This window comes from Peromyscus leucopus, chromosome 23 (genome assembly GCF_004664715.2).
Source record: "Peromyscus leucopus breed LL Stock chromosome 23, UCI_PerLeu_2.1, whole genome shotgun sequence".
NCBI lineage: Eukaryota > Metazoa > Chordata > Mammalia > Rodentia > Cricetidae > Peromyscus > Peromyscus leucopus.
The window spans coordinates 31,180,537-31,198,141 of NC_051082.1; the positions used below are offsets into that span (position 1 = coordinate 31,180,537).

Below are 17,605 nucleotides of genomic sequence, written 5' to 3' on the forward strand. Positions count from 1 at the left end.
GAAACCCTGTTCTGTCTCCAACGCTAGACGAGAAGGGACTCCACAGGTGGGAATGAGGGACGTCTGCTAGGAGCTCGCAGGATGCAGGGCTGAACAGAGAGAACTAAGAGAAAGCACTACACTTGCTGTGTCGGGGGGGGGGGCTCTTAAGGAAGAGGTAACAGAGAGCAAGGGACCGAGATCAACTGGGCAGAGGAGATGGGTGTGTGCCCACGGGGATCTGTGGAAGCGAGGCAGCACGGGTGCAAAATCAATGAGATAAATGGGCCGGTTGCCAGCGCAAAGCCAAAGGGGAATAAGAAATAAAGAGAAAGAAAAGAATATTAAATCGCGGGAGAATGAGAAAATAAACCCGAAAAGGGGAGTGGAGGGGGCGAGTGCGCCTGTTACGGCGTGGGTGGGGTTGACAAGAATAGAGTACATTATGCAGTTCATTTAGTTAACAAGTGAAATAATGAGGAAGCGTGCAGAGAGAATGCCAAGAGAAAGGGCACAAAAACCCTATTGAGAGGCCCCGGCCGCTCCTGGCGTAGCCCATCACATGGCAATAGTCCTATTTAAGCGGCGGCGGCGGCGTCTTTCAGCACCACTAGCGCTGGCCAGCACCTCGCGCGCTCCGGGCGGCGCCCGCAGCAGCAGCAGCAGCAGCAGCAGCCGCCGAGGTGACTTCAGCTGCGCTTGAGTTGCGCGTGGAGCCTCCGGGGCCCGGGCAGTTGCGGGAGGCCGCGGCCGGGGGAAGCGAGTGCAGGACCCGCAGCTCCCTTAGGCGCCCGGGGCGGGCTGGCGGCGGGTGGACCGCGCGCCGGCGCCATGCCGCGTTCCTTCCTGGTGGACTCCCTGGTGCTGCGGGAGGCCAGCGACAAGAAGGCGCCCGAGGGCAGCCCGCCACCGCTCTTCCCTTACGCGGTCCCCCCGCCGCACGCGCTGCATGGCCTCTCGCCCGGCGCCTGCCACGCGCGCAAGGCCGGCTTGCTGTGCGTGTGTCCCCTCTGCGTCACCGCCTCGCAGCTGCACGGGCCCCCCGGGCCGCCGGCGCTGCCGCTACTCAAGGCGTCCTTCCCTCCCTTCGGATCGCAGTACTGCCACGCGCCCCTGGGCCGCCAGCACTCGGCCGTGTCTCCTGGAGTCGCCCACGGCCCGGCTGCGGCCGCAGCAGCTGCCGCGCTCTACCAGACCTCCTATCCGCTGCCGGACCCCAGGCAGTTCCACTGCATCTCCGTGGGTAAGCCAGGGTCCCCCCGCGCGAGCTGGCGTGGAAGAACCGGTGATGGCAGGGGGCAAGTGGGCGAGCTGGGGATCGGGAAAAGGTGCGCTATGAAGGCGGTGAGGATTCTGTCCCGGATCTTCGAGGGACGCTCACAGTAGTGGGCCGGGGCAGAACGCAGGAACCGGGGTGAAGGCTGAAGATCCTGGGTCTGGGGCTTTTGGGGGGGGGGAGTTGGCGGTTGAGGTCAGCTTCAGGGAGTTCCATAAAGGGATGTTAGGGACGACCTAACAGAGAATAAGGGATTCTGTGACTTGGCAAGGAGGTGCCCGCCCGTGGTGAGTGGAAAGGGTGTGTGTGGGGGTCCAAGGTTGAAGCTAACCGCAGCTCAGCGGGAAATTAGGCCCGTGGCTCAGATGTTTGATGACTTCTCTCTCTGTCCCCGCGTCGCCCCTCCAGACAGCGGCTCGAACCAGCTGCCCAGCAGCAAGAGGATGCGGACGGCGTTCACCAGCACGCAGCTCCTAGAGCTGGAACGGGAGTTCGCCTCCAACATGTACCTGTCCCGCCTGCGGCGCATCGAGATCGCGACCTATCTGAACCTGTCCGAGAAGCAGGTGAAGATCTGGTTTCAGAACCGCCGAGTGAAGCATAAGAAAGAGGGCAAAGGCAACAGCCACCGCGGCGGGGCGGGGGCGGGGGCCGGCGGGGGCGCAGCGCCAGGCTGCAAGTGTTCCTCGCTCTCCTCGGCCAAGTGCTCAGAGGATGACGACGAATTGCCCATGTCTCCATCCTCCTCCGGGAAGGATGACAGAGATCTCACAGTCACTCCGTAGGTGCGCCCTTCAGAGGACCACTGGCTCCCCGGCCCTTCCCGCACCTCAAAGACTGGTTCCCCAGGCACCCGCCGCCAATCGATGGATTTGGGTAGGGCTTCGCCGTGGTACCCAGCTCCAGACAGAGCTAAGACTCTAGCAGAGACTTGAAGACAGTGCCCCTGGCCCTTAGGCTCCAAGGGTGTCTAGGAGGACTCCAAGCGCTGAACCCAAGTTCTCCGGGTCCTCTTCCCAGGACGTAGCCTTCCCCGGAGGCGCGCAGGCCCGAGCCCAGCGGCTTGCTGGCGGACTGCACCTCCTCGCCCACCCTTTCTGGGCTGGTCCAGGCTTTCTTGCTGCCTCTCCCCTCTCCTCCTCGGTCAAGCTGGGCCTTTCACTCCGCGAATGGCTGTTTGCTTCCCTTTTAACATTTTTTCCCCCTTGTCCTCAACTGTTTTCCCACAGTGGTCGTTTTTGCAACGCGCTTATGAACTGAAGTTTTCCCTTTTCCTTCCCTCCCCCCTCCTCAGGGAGCCTCTTCCTTCAGTCCCTTTGCCCCTTGACCTGGGACAGGTATTGCTGTTCGAAGTCCTCTTAGCAGAGAGGAACGTCTCCCGTGGCGTTGCGTTGGGGAAAAGACTTAGTTTGTTTCCACATTCCCTCAGATGAAGACCGACCCCTCTCCTCCGCCATAAACGACCTCTCCCCATCCTCCAGGTCCAAGCCGGCGGGGTACTGACTGTGTAATTGTATGGTCTCTGTAATGCCAGAAGATATTTATTTATTTATTTATGTACAAAATTTTAAATAAACTTTTTTTTTTTCTTAGAAATTCCTCTGCCTTTGGGTGCCTAGGTTTAGAATGTGGGCTAGGCAGGCACGGACATAGGCTGACACTCTTCCGGGGCGTTGCAGAAATCCAAGAGCAGCTTCTCACCTGACAGCCAGCCACCGCCCTCCCCACACCCCCAGGCCCCCTGGAGCTCCCGGCTTCTGCTCCAGCTCCGCACCCTTCCCAGGGTTCTTGTGCGGGCCCCACATGGTGCTCTCCAGCAAAGGATGCCATACCTTGGTGGCTAACCCCAAGGTATGAGACTAGAGGCTAGTCTTGACCTTGCCTTCTTTAGAAAGGGCGTGCCTTGTTTGGCTTCCTGGCAAAAGGTCCTTGCAACGGCTCACGATTCCAGGTGAGAATTCCGACCGCCTGAAGCGACCTCATTGCTGGAGCAGTAGGGAGCCAGCCTGGGGTTCGGGGACCTCGCATTTTGGCCAATTCTATTAGAAACCCCCACAGTCGCTATGGCATAGACTCTACCCTTTAGTCTTCCTGGGGGGGGGGTGGTCTGCGTGTGTTTTTTTTTTATACGTCTGTGTTAGATGAAGAGCATGGAGTTCCGCCGAGACGTGAGCACATAAACGCTAAGACACCCAGGTATTTCTGCAGTCAGGAATTTAAAAAAAGGGCAGAGAGAGGATCCAGGTGCTACCTCCGGAAGACTTGATATTTCTTATCCGACACCTAGGATCCTTCTTTTCCTTCCAGAAACCCACCCTTCAGCTAACACACGCAGAAGAACCCCGAACTCGCTGTATCTAGGCAAAGCATCTCTCATGGAAAAAAGACATGAAGGAGGGGTTGCTCAACATTCGTCGTACGTTTTTCTTGTTTTGTCTTCTCATTGAAACCAGGCTCTCAGTGCGAGAGTCTCTCTCCAGTTCCCCCCAGAACAGCGGGCACCCCTAGGAGAACCCGGTTTTGATTCTCCCCCTTTTTATTCAGATAGAGAGGGAAACTGTTGGCTTGGCCCTGCCTCCCACCCCCATTCCCATCCATCTGAACTTCAGTCTCCCTCGGGCTGGTTCTCCAACCTCCCCGGAGGAGGCACGGTGCCAACCTAAAGGCAGCCAAGGCTCTCGGGACTTACGCTGATAGAATAGAGACTGGCGTCTTGTTGGGGCGACTGCGGTGCCTTCCTGGCTGACATGACCACGTAGGGTTTGTCGAGCGTGCTGATGGGTCCTTTAGCCCCATGAAACCCACCAGTGTGTCTTTGGCAAGGATTCAGAGGCGGACTGCCCCAGTGACCCTCAGTGTGCGGAAGTCAGCAGTGGATTCGAAGGGCTCGCTTAAAACCAGGTCTTCGCTTGGATTATCTGAATGGGTGGCTTCTGTGCAGAAGGACAGGCTCCGTGGGAGACCCCTCCACAAGAAATACAGTTTCAAACCCGCGGGAGAGCCGAGTTGGGACTGGGAGGCCCCTGGTCTCCACCTTTATTTGGGGTCTCTGAGTCTTGCTCCTCTCGTTCTCTGTGGCACAGGCAGTGATGGTTTGTAGTGCGCCGCCGAGCCCACACCGCTTCGATTTTCCCAGGAGCCAGGTTTCTTCCTCTGATCTCTTTCCCAGGGCTTCATTTTCCTGCCAGTCTTGGGGCCCAGAGCGCTAGGCTTTTGGCATTCTGGTGGGCGACCCTGGAGCGTAGTGGGATTAGAGCGCAGCCTGCTCCTGCCAGCCCCGGCGGTTCCCCAGACCTTGGTGAAGCGCAGCGAAGGAAGTGCGGAAGCGGCTTCCGTGGCGGTGGCGGCGAGCAACAGGGCTCAGAGTCTCGGCCTGAACCACAGCGACCCGCATCCGAAAGGTCCCACAGGATTCCGCTCGCAACAGCCTACAGACTCCGGCCTGAATGCAGAAATAGTCTGGGTTTTATAGGGACCTAGTCTCGAGGTTGAAGTAGGGGTCCGAAGTCAGTCCTCCAAGCATGGGTTGGGGTTGCAAACCCCATCTGGGAGACACAATTCAGCCTTTAAATCCATGGTTTGAGCTGGAATTTGGAGTTTGTAAGGCAAACTGTAAAATTAGACTCAAACCGGATGATCAAGATGAGGTTTCCTGTGAATTATCATTGAGTTGGAGAATCCACAAATGGATCGCCAAGTTTATTTCGGCAACAGAGTCCTTTTCCCAGTAGAGGGTAGTGGCTAGGGGTTTGAGGAACTAGAATTCAGTCTTGGCTTTGCAAACCATTTCTACCGTTTACTTAAACTGGGTAATTGTGCTCGGTTTCTGTGCAATATTGAAGGATAGAATTCACATAGAACGCTAAGCACAATGCCCGCCAAATTTCAGTGAGAATCGACATTGTCGTTGTTGCATTGAAATGGTTCCCAGTAGCGTCCACATCCGTGGTGGGAGTGTAGTTAGTGATGAATTATTCAGGGGGTACTGAGGTGACCAGTCACACACAGCTTCGCCCTGAACAAAAAGCAAGAAGAATCCCAGCGCATAAACTGGGTGTGGTGAGGATGCTCGCCCTAATCCCAGAACTGAGGCAGGGGAAGCAGGAGTTCCATCAAAGCTGGGAATCACTTCAAACAAGGGTCCTCCCCCCCACCTTCTGGTGGACCAGGTCCTCCACCCCGCCTTGCTGATGTCTTAGTTCAGATGATTCTTTTAGGGGTGTGCCCTAACCTGCATCCTTGTCCTCGACCCTTAACTGCCAATAGATCCATCCATCCATCCATCCATCCATCCATCCATCCATCCATCCATCTCTGTCTCACTTGTGACAGTTAGTCTCCTGGAGGGCAGAACAGTTTCAGGCTGAAAACCACTAATCCGGATCTGAAATGTCCCTGTTGAAATCCCAAATGGCCGGGATTGCACAGCCCAAATCTGAGCATTCTTCCTCCCTCTCTCTCAGTTCTCTGTCTCAGACATGTGGGGTGCTAGACCTGCATTGTGGGGTGCTGGATCTGCACTGTGGGGTGCTGTGTAAGGAGGAAGGGGAAAGAGAAATAGAGGCTGGAGGGAGGGGGCGGGGCATCCCAACAAAGGCATCTCTTCTCATCCTCAGAACAGTTCAGGGGGAAGGCTGGGATGCTTGAAAGCTTGCTGGATGAGTGGCTGGCAAGCCACCACAGCCTTCCCAGAGCTTACTATGCATATGGCTCAGGGCTTGTAGATACTTGGGATTCATGAAGCAGGTGCTGTCCATAATGTCCGTGCTATCTCACAGGGGAACCTTTCGGGAAATTATTTTGGAAACAGAGGTGTGTCCCAACAAACCTGTCTTCCCTCGCCTCTCCTTCCCCCTCCCCCTCTCTCCCTCTCTCCCCTTCCCTCTCTCCCCTTCCCTCTCTCCCCTTCCCTCTCTTCCCTTCCCTCTACTCCCCTCCCCCCTCCCCTCCCCCTCCCCTCTCCTCTCCCCTCTTCTCTTCCATTATGGCTCTTCTTCTTTTCTTTCTTTCTTTCTCTTTTTTTGGAGGGGGGTTTCTCTGTGTGGCCCTGGCTGTCCTGGAACTCCCTCTGTAGACCAGCAGGCTTCAAACTCACAAAGATCCTCCTGCCTCTGCCTCCCAAGTGCTTGACAGTTTGAAGCTAAAATTCAATTCTCTTTGATTAAAGTCTCTCATCTTCTATTCAAAGACAGAAACTTCTGAAAACAGGGACCAAAGAGGGCTGATGATGTTGTTAAGTGTCAGGATGCATGCTGTTTATATGCAAGGCTGTGGGTTCAAACCAGAGCCATCAAAAATTCACATACAGCCGGGCAGTGGTGGCGCACGCCTTTAATCCCAGCACTCGGGAGGCAGAGCCAGGCAGATCTCTGTGAGTTCGAGGCCAGCCTGGGCTACCAAGTGAGTTCCAAGAAAGGTGCAAAGCTACACAGAGAAACCCTGTCTCGGAAAAAACAAAACAAAACAAAACAAAAAAAAATTCACATACAGGCAGAATGTGGTGGCCCAGCACTTGGGAGGCAAAGGCAGGCAGGTGGGTCTCTGAGTTTAGTTCAGGGCCAGCCTGATCAACATAGTGAGTTCCAAGACAGCTAGGGCCGCACAGAGAAACTCCGCCTTGAAAGGGCAAATAAATAAATCAAATAAATAAATGAATGAATAAACTCACATGCACACACCTGTGCATGAATGTTGACCGCTCTTGACTTTTCCTGAGAAGGCCCTAGAAGGGCAAAGATGTAGAAGGGTCTTGAGGACTGGGGGTATAAGGAGAGGGGAAGGGACCTGGAAGAGCTGGAAGGACAAGAAAAGAATCACGGGTCCTGGAGGGTTCTGAATGCCACTCTGGCACCAGTCTGGGTTTCTTGGGGTCATGTGCCTCCCACTCACAAGATCAGGGTATGAATTGGTTTAACAGACTCTTGCAGAGCCAACATCACCCCCAGACTAAATGAGTGGTTCCAACGAGACAACACCACACTAATCCACCTCTTTCCCAACCTCTCATGGCATAAGTTCCTAATACGGTGGTCTCTCTTGTCCCAGGCCTGAAACACAAACAGAACTCAGCCATATACATAATGTTTTTATACAATACACACACACGGTGAAGTTTACTTTATAAATTAACCAAGAGGCTAATCATTAGTAACAGAGCATTTATAAGACTATGGCAATAAAAGTTATTTAAAACCTGTGAGTTATTTACTTCTGGCATTTACTATTTAAATTTTTTTGGCTAATGTAGAACACAGGTAACTGAGGCCAAAGAATATAAAACAGCACCCAAAGGGGTGACTACTGTACTCATAGGTTTGTGCTTGTGAGCATGTGTTGTGTGTGTGTGTGTGTCTGTGTGTGTGTGTGTGTGAGCATGTGTTTGTGTGTGTGTGTGTGTGTGTGTGTTAGAGGGAGGTTAAGCCAAAATGAAGGGGTTTTGTTGCTGTTGTTGTTGTTGTTGGTGGTGGTGGTGGTGGTGGTGGTAGTGATGGGTTTTTGTTTTTGTTTTACAAGGTTTCTCTGTGTAATCCTGGATGTTCTGGAACTCACTCTGCAGACCATGCTGGCCTCAAAACCAGAGATCTGCCTGCCTCTGCCTCCTGACTGCTGGATTAAAGGTGTGCATCACAACACCTGGCACAAAATGTTTTTAAAATATAAGAAAAAGGGGGCTGGAGAGATGGCTCAGAGGCTAAGAGCACTGGCTGCTCTTCCAAAGGTCCTGAGTTCAATTCCCAGCAACCACATGGTGGCTCACAACCATCTGTAATGAGATCTGGCGCCCCCTTCTGGCCTGCAGGGGTACATGCAGACAGAATACTGTGTACATAATAAATAAATAAATCTTTAAAAGATATACACATACATATATATATGAAAAACAGTTAAAAGGGGGCTGGGGCTCTAGCTGAGGTGGTTTAGTGTTTCCTCGCTTGCACAAAGCCCTGGCTACCATCCCCCATACACCCCACACACAGCGTAACACCAGGATAATCCCAGCACTGGGGAGGTAGAGGAGGGAACATCAGAGAGTCAGGGTCATCCTGGGCTACATAGTGAGTTTTGAGGCCATCTTGAGCTACATAAAGCCCTGCCCTAAAAAATTAAAAACAAAACACAACTGGTGAATCTAAGGAGACTAGGCCGAGCACTGGACTTCGCAAACAGCTGGTCCCCCACTGTGGTTCCAACCCTGTTGTCCCTGTCCCTGTGCTGTCCTTGAAGCACCGGGGAAGATGGAGGCTGGGAATTCCTGACAATGTCTTCTGGGCTTGTTTCGGTGAGTGTGCATCCCCAGCTCAAGGGCAGGAAGCCCCCGCCACGTCCAAATTGGGAGGCACTTAGGTTTTTGTTTTTATTCCTCCTCTGAAAATTGTATGCATGCGTATAATTCTCTTTGATCATATCAATCCCCCATTCTCCCTCCAACTCCTCTCAGGGCCCTTCTCTTACTGCACCCCCCCCCCCCCCCAACTTCCTATCCTCATTTCTCAGCCTACCGAGTCCAGTCAGGGTTGCCCTTGTGTGTGTGTGTGGGGGGGGATGTTAAAGGCTGACGGGGTCCATGTGTTTCGGCCTGCATTCAGGGATACCATAGGTAAGGAGGATGGCCTCAGGAGTCCTGCCTGCCCTGCCCCCGGGGTCAGACTGGACCTGAGCGTAGAGTCAGCCAGCATTTACTCTGGGGATCCTTACAGGGAGGGGTTTCTTCTGCTGGTTCTGTTGGGCTGGGCTGTCCGTTAAGGACACAGACACACTCAGAAAAGGCACAGGGAGAGCTGGGCGCCCCCTGCTATCCCAGAACTGGGAAGGCAGCAGGTTTGGAGGATCAGGATTTCCAGGTCAGCCTGGGCTACAGCGTGAAACCCTATCTCAATTAAAAACAAAACCACATGGAGAAGGTAACATCTGCGAGCCAAAGAGGAGCCTCATAGGGACCCACACTGCTGCCGCCGCCGTGGCCTTGGATTTCAGCTTCAAGAACTAGGAGACAAGAAATGTCCCTTGTTTAAGCTGCCTGGTCGGTGGTCCTTTGTTAAGGTGGCCCTAGGTGGGTCAGACGAATTCTCTCTGAAGTCAGGCTATGTGACAAACTCCAGTTCTGCTCTTGTTTCTCTGCTCAGCCTCCATTTTCCTCAGATCCTTCCACCTAGACTGTGTTCTGTCAGATGCGAATTAAAATCTTGCTGGGCGGTGGTGGCGCACACCTTTGATCCCAGCACCTGAGAGGCAGAGGCAGGTGGATGCCCGAGTTTTAGGCCAGCCTGGGCTACAAAATAAGTTCCAAGAGAGCCAGGGCCACAGCGAGAAGCCCTGTCTCAAAAACCAACAAAACAAATCTCTTTCAGAAAAGAGCATCTACTGAAATAGACTCTTGGGCCTTGTGGGACATTACTACCAAATCAAATGGAGCCTAGGTACAAGCTGTGCACCTCACCTGATGCTCGGGCCTGGGAGCTGGACCTGGGGCTAGCCATCTGGACCTCCTCCCCACCAATCTGAAGTGAGAGGTGAGTAACTCCACGGTGCCATGTACCAACTCTTCCCTATTGAGCCTCCACATGATGGTGAATGACCGATGGTAAAGTCATTGTCCCAGCAGACACCTCAGCGGTGGCCATTAGCTGCATGCCCACAGCAGAGACCTTGCCTAGACTCCGTCCTCCTTCTGCCTGACTTCTAAGCCCATTTTTCCGGCTTTCCCTTTGACTACCAGATGGCTTCACTTCCTTTTCTATTTCACTAGCCAGAACTGGCTTCTGTGGCCTGCAGTCAAGAACTGGGAGTGACGTGGTAACCTACACCATGATCAAGTCCCGGAGAACCTGTACAGGTTGGTGAACAGGCTGGGGGATGCACCAGATTCCTCCTGGAAACGAGTTTTGCCCTGACGGGTGGAAGTCAAACTCACATAGGCTTCTCTGTCCAGGGCTCCTTGAGCATATAGGCAGGGGTGATCCAGGGTCACAGCTAGAGCAGGACCGACCTCTCCTTGGCACACCCTCAGCTCTTTGGACAGCAGTGATGGGCTTCCTCCCCATTTGTACTGAGAAGCCATATATATCATCTTACAGGCTGTGCCCTTTTGAGTGGCCATCTGTGGTGGACATGGATTCATACAGTTGAGCTCTGACATTGCACACCATGACATGTGTGCCCCTCTGCACAAAAATAAACATCTAAAAGAGAAATACTTTTAAATATGCTGGGAGTTTTCTATTTGATTTTATTTGGGGTTTTGCTATGTAGTCCAGGTTAGCCTCAAGCTCTTTACCCTCCTGTGTGGTGATATGTTGTGTCCCCCAATATATTGTGCACCCTAATAAAGCTTATCTGAAGATCCGAGGAAAAAGCCAACCACCATATTAAACATAGAAGTCAGGCAATGGTAGCACACGCCTTTAATCCTTGCATTTGGGAGGCACAGATCCATCCGGATCTCTTGAGTTCAAGGCCACACTGGGAACAGAATCAGGTGTGGTGGCACATGCCGCGTTTAATTCCAGCACTAGTTAACTATAAAGGTTTGGAGGTCTGTATAGACAGACAGGAAGTGATAGAGCTGGGCAGGCAGACGGACAGGAAGTGATGTAGCTGGACAGAGAGAGGAAATGAGATGGGAGAATAGAAAGGATACAGGCATGAGTAGACAGGAAGTAGCGCTCTCTCTCTGGAGGCTGAGGAGTTGGTGAGGTGAGGTTGGCTGTGGCTTGTCCTATTCCTCTGATGTCTCAGTTTTCACCCCAATATCTGGCTCCGCCGAGTTTTTTCTTAATAAGACCATTTAACGATGCGTGTTACACTCCTGTCTCTGATTCCCCAGGGCCGACGTTACAGAAGTGGTTTTACTTTTAAAGCACACGCAGATTTCAGTGGTGAAAAGTTTGGAGCCCTCTACATTTTTCAGAGTGCTAGCATCCCTGAAACCAAAAAGTTTGAGAGGGGTTGTGGTGGCGTCCTAGGCATGATCCAAATCCATGTCTTTAAAAAAAAGTATTAATTTATGCATATGGGTATTCTCCTGTGTGTACACCTGGTGCCCGCAGAGGACTGAAAGGGCCGTGTGGTTCCACGGCCCTGCAGTTAAAGGTGGCTGTGAGCTGAGCCCGGGTCTTCTGCATGAGCAGCCAATTCTTCCTGCCCCCCTCCCAGACAGGACTTCTCTGCGTAGCTTTGCTCCTTTCCTGGATCTCACTCTGTAGACCAGGCTGGCTTTGAACTCACAGAGATCCGCCTGCCTCTGCCTCCCGAGTGCTGGGATTAAAGGCGTGCGCCACCACCGCCTGGCTTGCAGCCAGTGTTCTTAACCACTGAGCCATCTTGGCAGCATCTTCAAGCCCCTGTCTTTCTCTGTCCCATGAGAAGCAGGATCCACGAATGATGGGAAGGGGCACAGAGGCTGAGGGGCTCTCGGCCTCATTGCAGGGCCATCTTCTCAAATGTATTCAACTGCTGCTCCTGGGCACAGGTGTGCTCAGTGGTGCATTGTGTACAAGGACCTGGGCTCCATTTCTAGCACTAAAATTTAAAAATTTTAAGACCAACTCTGGGAGCCACAGTCTGGGTGCCCACTCGATTCCATAGGCTCAGATAGCCCTGACATCATGCCCTGCACTTCCACTACCCAGTCTCTAAACCTAATAGCTACAAAAAATATTTTTTTTTCTTTCTTTTTTTGGTTTTTCGAGACAGGGTTTCTCTGTGTAGCTTTGCGCCTTTCCTGGGACTCACTTGGTAGCCCAGGCTGGCCTCGAACTCACAGAGATCCACCTGGGCTCTGCCTCCCGAGTGCTGGGATTAAAGGCGTGCGCCACCACCGCCCAGCCAAAAAATAATTTTAAATTAAAACAATATTAGCCAGTGATGCCGTTTCCTATATTCCCAGCATTTGGGTAGCTAAGCTGGAAGAGAGTCAAGCGTTTGAGGCTAGCCTGGGCTACATAGTTAGATCTGGTCTCAAAAACTCAAATACAAATTCAGTAAGTTCAACCCTTGCTAGACCTGACGAGGCATGCATGCAACCCCATAGAGAGGATGTGGGTTCCAAGGCTAGCCTGGGCTATGCACAGAGACCCTGTCTCAAAACAAAAGAAAGCAAAAAAAAAAAACTGCAAACAGTTTTTAAAGTTGTATTGAGCAGAGTCATAATCTTTCTTCTCTTTATTATAAAATATTATAATTAAAATATTTTATTTTTTTTTTTAGACAGAATTTCACTATGTTGCCCTGACTGGCTTTGAACTCATAGAGATCTGCCTGCCTCTGCCTCCCAATTTCTTTCTTCCTTTCTTTCTTTTCTTCTTTTCTTTCTTTCTTTCTTTCTTTCTTTTTTTTTTTTTTTGAGACAGGGTTTCTCTGTGTAGCCCTGGCTGTCCTAGAACTCTCTCTGTAGACCAGGCTGACTTTGAACTCACAGAGACCCTCCTACCTCTGCCTCCTAGGTGCTGGGATTAGAGGAGCGTTCCCTCACTGCCTAGCTCACAACTTCTTACTATCTGCAAATCTGACCCGGGGAACAAAATGTCAAGAAACCCCAGTCCAGCCACTGGCGATGACTACTTTGTTTTGTTGGTTTTGAGACCAGGCTTCCCTGTGCTGCTCAGGCTGACCTGAAACTCTCTATACAACTTCAGTTCTCAGTCTTCCTGCCGCCTCCTCCTCAGTGCCGGGATTACAGCGTGCGCCACCACCCTGGATCTCAGTCCACACCTTATTATTATTATCATGCTCTTAAAGTTGGCAAATGCGGGTAGCAGCTATGCGTGTTATTGCCTCTTTTGCAATTTTGTTCAATGCCTGCATCTTTGCGATGCTGGGGATCAAACCCAAGGTCTTGTGTGTGTTAAGCAAGTGCTCTACCACTGAGCCACATCTACAGCCCCAGTGTCCCTTAATATTAACACCATCCAGTCAAGCACTGGTGGTGGCGGACACCTTTAATCCCAGCAGAGGCAGAGGCAGGCAGATCTCTGAGTTTGAGGCCAGCCTGGTCTACAGAGTGAGTTTCAGGACAGCCAGAGCTACACAGAGAAACCTGTCTTGAAAAACCAACACACACACACACACACACACACACACACACACACACACACACACAGAGGTCACATACAGATCACAGTTCGAGAGAATTCCAGTTATAATGACATTGCCCAGTCCAAGGCCTCCTGGTGACTGTCAGTCAATGTCCTGGGGGTCTTTGCATGCTCTAATATGTGTGTGGCTACATGATTTCTCTTCATAACCCTGGCCCAGTGTCTCAAGCTTAATATGACATTCACTGAATAACAGACACCCCCTTTCCTTCAAGTATTTTTTAATTAAAATGTTAATTTGGCCATGCATAATTTATCTTAACTCTAGCCCAGAAAGAAGGGTGCTAACTTAAACAGCAGTTTGAAATTCTTTCATCAACTTAAGGCATTTGGGGGCTATGAAAGATGCTTCAGAGAATGAAGCTGTCAGGTATTGAATGTGTAAATAAACCTTTTAGCTCACTGACAGAATCCTAGCGTTGTAGGGCTGGAAAAGCATTCTGGGTATTGGGATGCAAATGAGCTTGTCAACAGCGGTTCCAGTGTACCTTGGGGTGGTAAACAAGCTGATCGTCATGGGAAATGTAGTCGGCTTGCCCTGTTTGAAACTGTTACAAATCCCTTGTTCCGTTAGATCTCTGAAAGTTGAATTTGTGAACTTGGTAATACGGCTTAATACCAAGCTGCCAGCCACACCGTCTTTGGATGCCTGACAAGGTCGTCTGGCAGGCCTTAAAGGGGGCACAAGCAGGCGTGCGCAACTAGGTTTGGAATGTAGGGAGTTGGGGCTGAGGGAAACTCAGAGGACCCCAGTGAGATGTGGGCTGCAATTAAGAAATTCTGTGTGGACCTGTGTCCCACTGTGGGATGGCCATGACCTTGGCGGCTCTGCCTGAAACACCCTGTCCACTTTCACCTCCAGCCTGGCCTCTTTGAGGAGATCTCCTCCTTCCTGGACTCCTCAGGCAGAGCTGCTTCTCCAGCCCAGGGGTTCTGTCCGTCTGTTCCCTCCGACCTGTGTTCGTTTGTGCAGACTGGACGCTGACCGAGGTGACCAGCAAGATGATGCCATCTGCGCATGTGCCAGAGTGAGGGTAGGATCCTAACATCTGACCTGTGTTCGTTTGTGCAGACTGGATGCTGACCGAGGTGACCGGCAAGAGGATGCCATCCATCTGGAGACACAGTGATGCTGCAGACAGACTGAGCCTTCTCCGTCCCCGGGTCTCGCTGTTGGGGGCGCTAGTGGAGGATGCTACCCGTGCGTTCTCAGCCCCTGGCCTTGTTACCTGGAAGACAGTCAACAACAAACCCCTGAACTCTGGCCCTGTCTTTCTTCCTGCATCCTCGCCTACCCCTCTATGCATTTTCTGGATCTCTCTGACCACAGTTCCAAAGAAAAACAGCTCACAGGAGGAAAGACTTACTTGGCTCAGGATTTCAGTCCATCGTGACATGATGGCCCAGAAGCGGGGACAGAAGACAGAGCCAGGGACAGCTCTACACTTTTCAAGGGCCTGATGCAGCCACAGCATTCTATCTTTTCACCAGCTGAGCTCCATCTTGTACAGGCTCCCCCAAAACACCACCCACTGGTCAGGAAGCCCTTGGAACCATATCAAACCACATCACCTGTCCTACTTAGAGAATACCTCTGCCGTTTCCTTACATCTCTCTCTCTCCTGAGGGACCAGGATCCTAAATATCACCGCACTCTATAAAGATACCTTTTCAGCCAGGCGGTAGTGGCGCATGCCTTTAATCCAGTCACTCGGGAGGCAGAGGCAGGTGGATCTCTGTGAGTTGGAGGCCACTCTGGTCTACAGATCGAGTTCCAGGCCAGCTAAGGACTTCACAGTGAGACCCTATCTCTAAATCAATCAATCAATCCTTCTCAAGGCCCTCCTTTTCTAAGAGCCCTTGGGGGTTTTGTTTGTCTGCTTGTCGGTTGGTTTGGTTTGAGACAGGGTCTCATGTGTCCTAGGCTGGCCTTGAACTTCTGATCCTCCTGCCTCTACCTCCCTGAGTGCTGGAGGCACCGTGCATGTTTTTATGCAGGAATCACACTCAGAGCTTTGTGCATGCTAAGTGGGACCGAGCTCCGCCCCCAAAACCTTCAGTGTTTTGCTTTAATTTTCATTGCGGGTATTGACTGTCCGCAGAATTGTGCACCACAGAGGACGTTTCCAAACCAGTGCGTATTTGTCCTCTGTGCACATTGCCCCTGCAACCCTCTGTTCCAGTTAATCCCCCGTCCCCCAGTCAATCTCAGTCCTGCCTCCCTGTCATGCTAAATAAACGCTTGTATATGTCTGTGTAAGAGCTAGGAGCCAAAAGTGACTGAAAAGATATGATATTTATCTTTCTGAGACTGCCTTAATTGGCTTAATAGGATTTTCTCAGTGGTGTCCATTTTCTTTTTCCTTTTCTTTTTTTTCTGAGACAGGGTTTCTCTGTGTAGTTTTGGAGCCTGTCCTGGATCTTGCTCTGTAGACCAGGCTGGCCTGGAACCCACAGAGATCCACCTGGCTCTGCCTCCCGAGTGCTGGGATTAAAGGCGTGTGCCACCACCGCCCGGTGGTGTCCATTTTCTTAGGAGCAATGCAATTTAATTTATTATTTGTGGCTGAAAAAAATTCCACTGTGCATATAAGCTCCGTTTGCTTCACCCATCCCTGTTGCTGGACACCTAGGTTGGCCCCACAACTTAGGTATAATGGAAAGGGCTGCAGTGAACTCTGACGTATGTGGTGTGTTAATATTCTGACCCGCCCCTTGGGGCCTCCCGGATCTGAGGACCGAACCGGGGCTAGGTTAACACTCTACCACTGAGCTAAATCCCCAACCCCCCAAAGCCTCTTCTTAAGGAAAACCTCCGCCTCTCTCTCTCTCTCTCTCTCTCTCTCTCTCTCTCTCTCTCTCTCTCTCTCTCTCCCCACTCCCACGAGGTGTGCGCCCCTTGACCCTTCTCTCTTTCTCTCTTCTTTCCTACCTGCTCTTCATTCCTCTATTATAATAAAGCATTTCCGCATGGATGGAGCGTCTGGGTTGTGAATGTTCACCGCCACCCTGCCACCATGCGGAATGGAGTGGGTCGCCCTCCAGCCCACCGCTGCATCTGCCCTGCATGCCAGCATGGGCCCCTGCATGAGTGCGATACCCTGGCCGGGCCAGCTGGGGGTTCCCCACGCGTGCATAATTCATAACATGATGTATGTGTGATATGTAAGTCTCTGCACAAATGCCCAGGAACAGAACGGCTGCATCATACAGAAAAGGCTATTTTTTAAGATTTATTTTTATTTTATGTGTATAAGTGTATAAGTCCCTGCAGTGAGGAAGTGCCTGGTGCCCATGGAGGTCAGAAGAGTGTTCCAGATCCCTTGGAACTGGAGCTAAGAACCATTGTAAGCTGCCACATGGGTGTCGGGGGGAACTGAATCCATACCCTCTCTGCAAGAGCAGCCAGTGCTCTCAACCACCGAGCCCTCTCTCCAGCTCCCGGAAATCTGTTCTCTGTTGTCTGATGAGCCTCTGCTGGTGTCTGTCCCACATGTGTGGTCGTTTGTTTCAGTGCTGACTGTGTGTCTGACGGCTAAGGACACCCTGCTTCCCCATGTGTGGAGTGGCCCTTTGTACTTCATTTCTTACAACTCCTTGCTCACTTCATCAGCTCATTTTCGCATTATTTGATGTCTTTATATCTGATTTCTTTAGTTCTTTGTGTAGCCCACATATCAATGCAAATATTTTCTCTTATTCTGCAGGCTGTCTTTTAAAAAAAATTTTTTTAATTGTTTTGTTTGTTTGTTTTGTTTTGTTTTGTTTGTTTTTCAAGACAGGGTTTCTCTGTGTAGTTTTGTGCCTGTCCTGGAACTCCCTCTGTAGCCCAGGCTGGCCTCGAACTCACAGAGATCCACCTGCCTCTGCCTCCCGAGTGCTGGGATTAAAGGCGTGCGCTGCCGCCGCCGCCGCCACCGCCGCCGCCGCCACCGCCCGGCTTAATTGTTTTTTATTTTTACAGTGTATGGGTGTTTTGCCTACATGTGTGTCTGTGCCCTGCATGAGTGCAGCGCCTGTGGAGGCCAGGAGAGGGACTCATATCCCTGGAACTGGAGTCACAGACAGTCCTGAGGAACCTGTGGATGCTGGGACCTCAAGCTAGGTCCCCGAAAAGATCAGCCAGCGCTCCTAAGCACTCAGCCATCTCTCCAGCCCCTCTGCAAGCTATCTTGAAGAGCCTTTTGTCCTTGAAGCCATCCCTGAAGATTCCTTTGACAAGAAGGACACCAGCTTGGTAGCAGCCATTTAATGTATT

At 51.7% G+C, this 17,605-nt stretch overlaps 1 protein-coding gene across 1 annotated transcript; it reads left to right on the forward strand.

Annotated features, from left to right (window-relative positions):
• The first annotated feature begins 810 nt into the window (after positions 1-810).
• Positions 811-2,781, forward strand: Gsx1 (GS homeobox 1). The gene is made up of 2 exons (XM_028878013.2): positions 811-1,222; positions 1,664-2,781. Exons 1-2 carry the CDS (start codon positions 811-813, stop codon positions 2,038-2,040), a joined length of 789 nt encoding a protein of 262 aa, XP_028733846.1. The 3' UTR covers positions 2,041-2,781.
• The last annotated feature ends 14,824 nt before the right edge of the window (positions 2,782-17,605 follow it).